General features: G+C 41.2%; 1 protein-coding gene across 2 annotated transcripts; it reads left to right on the forward strand.

Moving 5' to 3' along the window:
• Window positions 1-2754: 2754 nt before the first annotated feature.
• On the forward strand, window positions 2755-9323 carry krt18a.1 (keratin 18a, tandem duplicate 1). Of its 2 annotated transcripts, none has more exons than XM_031286301.2 (7): window positions 2755-3313; window positions 5253-5335; window positions 5759-5915; window positions 7341-7505; window positions 7622-7747; window positions 8389-8639; window positions 8741-9323. In XM_031286301.2, exons 1-6 carry the CDS (start codon window positions 2873-2875, stop codon window positions 8623-8625), a joined length of 1209 nt encoding a protein of 402 aa, XP_031142161.1. In that variant the 5' UTR covers window positions 2755-2872; the 3' UTR covers window positions 8626-8639; window positions 8741-9323. The 2 variants fall into 2 exon arrangements, with proteins under 2 accessions (XP_031142161.1, XP_031142160.1); XM_031286300.2 differs by having other exon boundaries at window positions 8389-8609; window positions 8741-8948.
• The last annotated feature ends 1469 nt before the right edge of the window (window positions 9324-10792 follow it).

The following is a 10792-nucleotide window of genomic DNA, read 5'->3' on the forward strand; positions in this document are numbered from 1 at the left end:
AACATGATGCTACACACATGCTCACTGTGCTGCAAAAAATAGTTTCAGCATGTAGCTCCCTCTAAAACCACAAACATGTTTGTATGTCAATTTTACATTTCAGTTTGTATACAGGATAAACATACAAGAAATGTGTTAATTAGGGATCTTGGTAGGTTTATTTTTTAACATTGGAGGGAGCCAGGCTAGCTTTTTCCACCTGCCTCAAGTCTCATTGTAATGCTAAACTAAGCTAAGCTAACCATGTCCTGGACCGGATGAACTAAAATAATGACTTAAATTAAATATGCTATATGTTTTAGCATAAAAAAAAAAAAATCAAAGGCTGATGTCCTTGATGTTAGGAAAGCATGGAAAAGCACTGAGACCGAAGCCGTCAGTAATCTCTTCATCAATCATCTGACACCTTTATTTGCTCTATAGGCTTACGGCTCTCATCTCTGTACCTTAATCTCTGTTTTCTCTGCGGGCGTGGCGGCCATTAGCACCAGACAAAACACTGCAGTCATCACTGATACTGCTAGACAAAAAGACCCTGTGTGTGTCTCTGCATTTGGGATTACTCACTTTTGGAAAAAGGCTCAGGAAGTCTGATGTTTGTCTGTTTATACTTTTGTCTTCTCTCTGTCTCCCCCTTTCCCCTATATTTCTTGCTCTTTGTCTATATAAACACAGATATAACAACCACCGTATGTATAACGACAACAAATTGGCTCGAATTTAATAATTGGCATTAGTATCATTATTATAAAATAATATGTTTCAAGGCAACCTTTTATTAAGCCACTTTATTGCTATGATTTGCAGGAATCCCTTTCGTTTGCCTGCTCTATGACATTACAAGAGTTGTTTTTTCACCGGGAGCTCTTCATACTTTAATATCCTGCTGCATGTCCCTTCCTGAAGAACAAACAAAGAAGATGAAGCAAGGATGAGACTGAACATGACTGCAGACAAACGGAAAACCGTTAAGCAGGAATTCGATCGAACCACTGCGGGCAGGGACATAAAAGAAGATTTCCAAATTAACCTCTATTGTTGTTGATTAATGGTTCATTACCTGGAAAACAGATCTTTAAGATTCGATGACAGACATGCCTCCATGCTTTTTCGCAACTTTAAACGACCCACAAGGATCAAATTAAACTACAAAGAAAAAAGAAACGAAAATGTGAATTTCTGTCCTTATAAGCCAATAACAGGTAGCTTTAGAGGGCCCATGTGTGGAATGTGCTTGTGTTAAAAACCTGCAGGGGGGCTTCTGGAATATGTTTACTGGTTTAGGAAAGTCATTGTTCCTACGTGTCTACTAAGGAGACTGTGGAATTGTTCCTTTGTTAAACCATATCCTTTATGGGAGGGGGGCAATCAGACACACATCCGGCTGTAGGACAGATAACATACTGTACTATACCCAACACCTTAAAAACCTTCTGATTTAACTCTATGTTGTTGCCTTGGCTTTAAAGGACCATACATGTGTGTTTTATCATGTTTTACAAATCATGTACTCTACATGTTTGCTGATAATTCTTTTTAAACACATGCTGCACTGTTTTAGATCTTTAGACGCACTTTACCTACAGTTGAGGGAAGCTATTACTTTCCATTCATCTCTGTACAGATTTCCATGTCATACAATCAAAATGACCTTCGCTACCTTAGCTGTGATGTGAAGTATGAAGGATTTCACGTTACTGGGCTAAAACATGTAACACCTCTGGTATGGCCCATTAAAACAATTAAATGTGAGTGCAGATGTTTCTTGTTTTACAACCGGTATATACAAAGTGTTTCGTTGATATTATAATAAACCTGACAATGCAGATACTAAGTTGAATTCTTTCATCAAATGAGGACATTTTAATGGGGCGTCTTGCTTCTCCAGGTGTGACATGGCCTGATTTCACCCATGGCCTGATTTCACCCACCCGCACTGCTAAAGAAAAGTATGACATCATTTTAGTAATCTGACTGTATTGTATGTACAGAGACTTCCAAGGAAGGTGATGATGCCTGGCAAATGCGACGCTGTTTTTTAGGGTGGGGGAGTGTGACGCAACCAATTACTTGTTCAGATGAGTCTAGAACGTAGGTGGCAAAATCTGAAATATTTGTTTATGCAAACACATTTAGTTGGACGTTATTGGGATTGTTGGATAGCTCGCACATCTGTAACAAATATCTATTATTGTCACAGTATAGCTTTATACCCAGGTATCAAACTTTAAATAGTATGGCTGCTGTTATTTTATCTTTTTCAGACAAAACATTTCCACTGAAGAAATTAAACCGGACAATGAAATTATCCTACCAACAAGTATTGTCTTTGTAGCTAATATAATTTACGCTTCAGTGCCACACAACTCCATCGTTGTCAAAAAACATTTAAGCAATACATAGAAGAAGAAACGTATTGCTGTTTTTAATATATTTTGGGGAATTGATTAAACTAAAAATAAAAACCTTAAATGTCCTTGGACTTTACTGTTCTCTCAGTAAAGTCCAAGTAATATTTAGCATCATTCATGTCTAATAAAAAAAGGATAGCTTTATTTTCCAAATTTCACAAATCTCTAAGTTATTGAATTCCATGGAGTCCTCAGAATGTACCAATGCAGGAAGGTTGTGAAGGACAAAGGCATGCTGTGAACAGGGCTGCGGTTTCAGCCTGTCGAAAAGAGGGAGGTGCCCCAGGGTGAGGGGGAGTGGTCTGAGGGGCGGGCCTGAGGGCCCACAAGGTTTATATAGTTTAACAGCTTCCCCTCTCCTCCTGCCTTGTGTCTGTGAGCTCCCATTTCTGCCTACCCAGCCTGTGCCGCTCTCTCGTCCTCACAGTCTCTCTCACTGAGTCTCACACTCGCTAGACACAATGAAAACCTCCAGGCAAAGTACATACTCTGTGCGCTCCTCCACTAGTAGCAAGGCTCCTGTCTACAGGGCCTCCACTATCCATGGTGGGTCTGGTGGAAACCGCATTAGCATCTCCTCCAGCGTCCGCAGTGGGTTGGGAGCCGGTATGGGAGCCGGGATGGGAATGGGATCCGGGATGGGAATGGGAATGGGCTCTGGGGCAGGGGGCTTCTCCAGCAGCGTCCAGGTGAGCGGGAACAGCTCCGACATCATGGGCAATGAGAAGTTTGCCATGCAGAACCTGAACGACCGCCTGGCCAACTACCTGGAGACAGTGAGGAACCTGGAGCAGGCCAATCACAAGCTGGAGATTAAGATCAAGGAGGCCCTGGAGAAGAGCGGACCTGACTTCAGAGACTACAGCAAGTACCAGGTCATCCTGGACGACCTGAGGAAGAAGGTGAGGAGGGGACTGGGGAATGTACATGTGTTGATTTATTAAGTGTTAAGCAAAAGCATATGAGGGGGGAGTAGAATGGAGGGAGATGTTGTGGATGGATGAATTGAAAGAATGAAATCCAGGGGGAATGTTTTGAAATGTGATGTAAGTGTGATTGAGCAAGAAATATGTAAAACAGACTAGGCACAATGACAATGCACATGTTCAAAGCAATATATTCTGTACCTCCTGACCTAAAACCCCATCAGTACTCCGGTTTACTTGGCACAGTGCCGGGGGCCGGGGGCCAGGGGCCTGGGGCCAGGGGCTGCACCGGAAACAGTATGACGGAGGAATGTTGGAGCATCAGGGTTCAAAGAGACAGGAAGGCAGAGAGAAACAAAAAACAAGAGAGTCCAGGGACTTTACAAGCTGGAAAGGGTCAACTTACAGGCCCATACATCATGACTCTAACTACCTTTTTCCTCTTTGTTTAGTGTTACACAAACAGTGTGTTGTTAGTTGGACAATGGGGCTGGACACGCAGTCTACTGTGTATACAAAAAATAGAAGCTGATAAGGGAGGGAAGGAGGAGAAAGGAGAGAAACACAAGTCAATGGGAATAGGATCTTTTAAGGTGGAGCTTCTTTGTTCTTTATGTTCTGCATTTTATAAGTAATTATCCGATAACGCAATTAATTTCCCACAAACCTGATACGCCTCATACAAATACATCTGGCACAGTTAACAGTGCAGACAGATTTGAGAACTAAAAGTAAATGAAGACATTGCACAACCAGGATAGTTTGTAAACCATTTACTCCAGGTTTTCCCCCACGGAAAGAGAACTGGACTGTGTAACCGTGGCCCTGCTGCCATTCTTTATTCAAAGCAACATTTTCCTTTTAAAAAAAATTAAGTCAAGTGCAGTTTCCAAATGGAACATTCTAGTTAGGCCCAATGGAGCAATGGAGAAACACCTACTGTACATACTGTGTGTTTACCGTAGCACTTCAACATTGGAAAACTGGTTTCATCTCTTTTTCTAATCTTTTTCCTTGTGGGAGCTGCACAGATAGCAGCATCAATGTCAGCTACCAAACTCTTATCTTTCTCAAAACATTACAGAAGAATTAAAACTCTTTGAAATTTGGTTTTGTTTATTTTAATAACATCTGAGGACCTCGGTTCATCCAAACAGCCCAGGGTAAAAAAAAAAAGCCTAATTTTTCTTTTGCCATGATGCAAAAATCACTTAAATGGTTCCCTCCGCCTCAGCCCCCATCTGAGAAAACACAGACTTTCGCTCCAAAGTTAAAACAGCCCAATGCGGTAAAGATGGCAAAGTCATCTATCCATGCAAACACACACGCATGCACACTCACATGACCATGCACGCACACACACACACACACACCCACACACACACCCATAACCACCATCCTCATGCAAATCACCTGCCTCGGTCCTGCTGACAGGATAGATCCTGTTCCTCAGCAGAGACAGGACAGTTGCTGTCTGGCAGCCAATGATTGGCCTATGGATTTTGTCACCTGGATACATCCCCTGCCAACCATCATAGCTCTTATCTACCTTACCATGACTGCTCAAGCAAATACTGCATCCATCTGGTTTTTTGATGCAGCCTGCTGGCACTGTCCTCATTTACACACAGACATAGACACTTTTCCGCTAACACTAAAACATATTATTACTTATCTCACTGGAATAAACTCCCATTATATGCATGTGTATCTGTACACTGTACTTGCACATCAAAAATAAAGACATTTTAGATATTTTAAAGAAGCAAGTGGACTCTCATTAAAGGAATATTTCCACATTTTTGTCAGCTCTTTAGTGAAAATGTTATGTTTACCCAACTGTTGATTGTCTGTCCCGTGGCCTGTCCTCAGTTTTAAATTGAGATAACCTCTTTCATTTGTCAACCTGCTCTAGGTATTTGATGCCACCACTGACAATGCCCGCCTGGTTCTCAACATCGACAATGCTCGCTTGGCGGCCGATGACTTCAGAGTGAAGTAAGTTCCACCCACTGTCCTATTGAGACTGTAAAACCCTGCGCCAGACAACTGTGGCACACCCTGTTTTGCCGCTGAATGGGTTGTTGGATGAATACATAGTGTCTTGATCTGTCTTCTTATAAATCATCACCTTTGCATCATAGCCAGGGGAGATGTTTCAGCTGTGTCATAAAGTAAATGCTATGGCAAACACAGATGGCAAGTGGAGTGTAGAATATTGTATGATGATCAAATACTGTGCATGTATATTTAAACTTAAAGGAAAGATACCTGAAAAAAGATACCTGTTGGTGACTCCATTAATAAGGTCCATTCAGTAACTTTAGTCAGTAAGTCCTGATGAGTAGATTTACAAAGTAAATGTGAGCAGCTGTACCAGGCTTTGAATTTATCCTCAATACCCTGTCCTGTGCCGCGCAGATATGAGTCTGAGCTGGCCATCCGCCAGTCTGTGGAGGCCGACATCGTCGGTCTGAGGAAGCTCATCGACGACACCAACATGCAACGCATGAACCTGGAAAGCGAGATTGAATCCCTGAAAGAGGAGCTCATCCACCTCAAGAAGAACCATGGAAATGTAAGTATTCTGACATTCAAATCCAAACCTCAGCTTTAATGCCCCTGAGTTTCAAATCTCGGTTTGAAAATGAAAATGTTTCTGTATCTGTATTCATGAGTAACAACCCTTGTTAAAGTTTGAGGGAAAAAACATCTTGATACATTTTTAAGAGTTTAACCTTTGAAAACATACCTACTCTGCTTTGTCAGGACTATGTGTTTTAATCAGATTTGACTGATAGTACTGGCAACAAAAAAAATCCCAACTGTCGTCACACGTTGATTCAAATGTTGCTCTACTTTTATTGGTGCATGGTAAAATCAAATTTTTTCCAGCTGCCCACTTCAAACCAGTGAAAAAAGCAAGGACAAAAACAGAAATGGACAATTTTTTTGAAATAACCATAACTGTTCTAAAATTACCTGATTGAGAAAATAATTTTCAGGGCCTTTAAAGCAACACCAAAGATTATTTTGTACCTTAAAATAATGTTTCCAAAATCGTTTCAGTGGTTCATGAACTCGTAACAGGGTCAACAGCACTTCTGCATTCGCTTTGCGGCCCTCTATCAGCAATAACCGCACTATGCAAGTTTGCCAGATCGGGTAGCGGATCTGTAGTTCGAATGACAGCGGTAATGGACAATTCCGCTTCCAACCTGTAGGGGGACCGAAGAGGCAAAGTGCTTTGATGTTGCTTTAACATAAACTGAACCTCTGGTTCCAAACTGGTTGTGTACAGTTTGTCTGTGAAAGTCAAAGTTTGTCAAAGGTTTTCATGCTGCTTTAGTGTTGACATGTTTAGTGCTGCTTCAACAAAGTCTAAATGAATTCCAAACACAAGCCACTTTTAAATAACCTCTGGACATCATTTCAGCAAACAGACACACCTTTAGAAGACCTGAATGCATATTTGCTTATCTCTTCATAATCCTCACAGAGACATCACCATGTATGTATGTTACACACTTAACGCCACGACTGCAGCCGACACATCCTGACAGGCTGCAGGGCGTTATTGAAAACAAGCTTGAGAAAACTTCAGCGGAAAGAGGGAGGTTCGTTCAGGACTCTGAAATATCTGTATGCGAATTTTGTGGGAAGCCTCATCGTAAAAATGTCTCCCATTCATATTTGGCAACAGAGAAAAAACCAAAGCCTTCTAATCACTATCATTTAAGAGCATAAGCCAAAACACAACCATTTGTTTACTGAAGGAATTAGGGCCCCAGATAAAGGTTTATATGCACCCCCTTTATATTTACCTGACCATAACGTGATTATGGTTGGACAAGGCTCGGAGTCAGAGCTGGGTCACAGCTCAATAAACAAGTCTTAGTGTAGAATCCATGGGATCTAAGCTGTGCTCTATCCACTTCTGATTCAAGTGCACTAGATCTGTGATTATGTCTTCTAACTCCTCTGTCCATTTCTATTTCTCTAGGAAGTTACGGAGCTTCGTAACCAGATTGCCCAGTCAGGAGTCCATGTGGATGTCGACGCTCCTAAAGGACATGACCTGGCTCAGCTCATGGCAGAAATAAGGTCTAAGTACGAGAAGATGGCACTGAAGAACCAGGAAGAACTCAAAGCATGGCACGAATCTCAGGTAAACTAATAAGACAAGAAACTATCGTCTGTAAAGTCAGTTTTCTAAACCAAAAACAAATTAGTGAAGTCTTGAATTGAATCTTACTCATCTTTTCATCTCAATCCTTATCTTAGATAACCGAAGTGCAGACCCAGGTCAGCCAGAGCACAGAGGCCCTAAAGGGCGCCCAGACGGAGGTGAATGACCTACGCAGACAGATGCAAACCCTGGAGATTGAGCTGGAGTCACAGAGGAGCCTGGTGAGAAGCACTCAGTCAGCACACACTTTATTCAGCTCAACACACACTGCAATGCCTAACTCAGCACTCTCACTTCAAGTCTCTCACATCAACTTTGTTGACACAAGCTTTACACTCCGGTGAGCCCTCGCTATGGAGCTGTTATCAGTGAGGTGGGTTCACTGTAGTCTCACATTGCCAGACCTTCCTCCACACTGCTGTGGAGGAAGGTCTGGCTAGTCCACACGGCATTCCGGGATAGAAGAAAAATGTGCTCTGGTTTATTGGCATTTCTTTAAACCAATCACAAACGTCTTGGGCAGCGCTAAGCGCCAGACGCAATAACAGTGCTTCTGCAAAAGATCCTCAAGAGGGAACTTGTTTTGGTGAAACATGCTCGTTCAAAAGTTGTTTTAGTCGTGCAACAAAAAAAATCAAGTTTTGACAGATCCTAGCTGTCTGGATTTACACAGCAGAGATCTGAGGAGCAGTTAACCATAGTACTGATAAATCGACCAGAGTTTAGATTGCCAGAAGGTGAGGGACATCCGGCAGATCTTCCGGCGGCACCGGAGCAATCCCTTAAACGAATCGTCGTCGATATAGACTAGGTTTACTGTAAAAATGTTAACCCGTTCTTTTCGCTTGTCTCGTGCTCACAGAAAGCCTCTCTGGAGGGAACACTGAGGGACACAGAGATGCGTTACAACATGGAGATCGAGGCTCTCAACACCATCCTCCTGGGCTTGGAGGCCGAGCTCACACAGCTGCGTAACAACATCCAGCTGCAGACGCAGGAGTACGAGGCCCTGCTCAACATGAAGATGAAGCTGGAGGCCGAGATCGCTACATACAGACGCCTGCTGGATGGGGAAGACTTCACGTGCGTAGATTATTAATTCTTTAAATGACAGTGAGTTGTCAAAACCACAACATGCAGAGGCAAAATTCTGCCATAAAAAAACCTGTCAATGGAAACTAGATGTTGAATTTGTTCTTGATATTTCCATACAGGCTCCAGGACGCTCTGGAAGACCAGAAAACAGTGAAGACCAAAGTGATGACTGTCACTCAGACCCTGGTGGATGGCAAGGTGGTTTCCTCCAGCACAGAAACCAAGAACCTTTGAATACCAGAAGCAACCACCTGACATGCCTAACAATTACTGTCACCACAACATAACATTAACATATGATTGGCCATAAATGATCTGTTCTTTTTACAACACTAACAGTACAACTGTACAGTACAACACAACTAGTTTGACTTTCTGGGTATACAGCTGTTCCACAGGCTGATGGAAAAAGAAAACTGGATCAGAGGAAAACTAAATCATCTTTTATTTATTTCATCACGATTTATTTATGCGTTTGTGTCTTGACCTGTAGATTTTTCCAAAGGTTGAAAATTGGAGAACTGTAACCTTTTTTGGAGACAAACTAATTACAAACATTGAATATTATAAAGTAATCCAAATAAATGCAAAACGTTTTTTTATATATATTTCATCATCTTTGGTTTTTCTTTGTGTCCAGTTAAGTCCGCCTGTTGTACTGTGATGTTCAGACATTTCAATAAAGTCCCTTTGAGAAATGTATCTTGGTGTGAACATGGTGTTTGAAACTAAAAATAATTTACATCTGATATATCAGAACATGTTATCATAAACATGACAGAGGAGGAATAAAATTAATAAATTAAGCATTTTATGACAGCAGTTAGTGACTGGAATAATTACCACTTTCACTCATAAGAGAAATATATTAATTCTTGAGAAGAATAAAATGTATGACACACTGAAGTCTTAGCTGGTATCTAAACTATAACTAGATAGGAACACTTAAACCTGTGAACAAATCCATTAAAGGTGTATTGCTACCTTTACAATCAGTGTACAATGCCAAAAACGTTGTTAACTAACTGCAGAGTTCAGACTAACATTAACACCCTGTAAAAAAACTCATCTCCCCTCATTCATTTCAATGAGACCCATGCTTTGGCGGAGTTGACCACTGCTTTAGCAGAGTTGCTGCTAATGCAGAATTACTGTGTAGGCTAAACATTTACATGCCAGTGCGCATTCCTGGTAGATTATTTTGTAACCTGAACGGGGTAATTCTTTCATTCTGCGATCGTTGCAATATTTTAGCGTCTCATAGGCCTTATTCATTACTCCTGTCACTCTTCCTGGATCGTATTCCATCATCTCATGGTTACCAGAAGAAACATGCACCTGCGGTACTAATGTAACGCCTTGCAATTTTGGTCTGAACACCCAGTTAAAGGATAAGGCTGGTGTAATTCTATTTTTCACTTATTGTCAACAAATCCAATTGAAAAAAAAAAAAACCAGTCTGTTACTCAATATTTTCTGACTTCCCTAAGCTGTCTGAGGCTCTCAGCCTGTTGGTTCCAAGACATATATCTTAAAAAATGGGTCACTTGTATGCACTTTTGTGCAAAATAATATTCAGCTAGGCACTGGGGTTTTTAGTCAACTTTACTTAAACATGAGTATATAGCGCCTTTATTGGGGACTATTTTTTGCAGCATTCATTTTTAGTGCTCTGGTGAGTACAGCATCAGAATGGTGTATTTATTGACTCAAAATATCAAAGGAACCTACAATGGCCATGTTCAGTATAATGAAGGAACATGTGACCCAGTGATGCGCTCACTGATGTGTTTTTACTAGTTTTTGGACAACAATAAAGCTCTAAGGCACAGAGGAATAATATACTGTGTATCATGCATTAGAAAAACAGACAATACTTGTTGGGAGACACCATTTCCATGGTTATTTTCATGGAATTTGTTGACAATAAGAGAAATACTGAACATGCCCAGCCTTATGCTTTAAGCTGCTGTTAATGTAACGGCTGACATTGATACAGCTTATTTTGCTACACATGAATAAAAAAATGTCAGCATACAGTTCCCGTTTGCCTTTGACATATTTGTTCACAGTGGGTGTTTTGGGGACAATGTTCAACCAAAAGGGCTAAAGGTAAAAATGCAATATAGATAGTAGAGGAGTGGCAGAAAGAGATATTGCCTTTCAGAGTG

Source organism: Sander lucioperca, chromosome 12 (assembly GCF_008315115.2).
Source record: "Sander lucioperca isolate FBNREF2018 chromosome 12, SLUC_FBN_1.2, whole genome shotgun sequence".
Taxonomy (NCBI): domain Eukaryota; kingdom Metazoa; phylum Chordata; class Actinopteri; order Perciformes; family Percidae; genus Sander; species Sander lucioperca.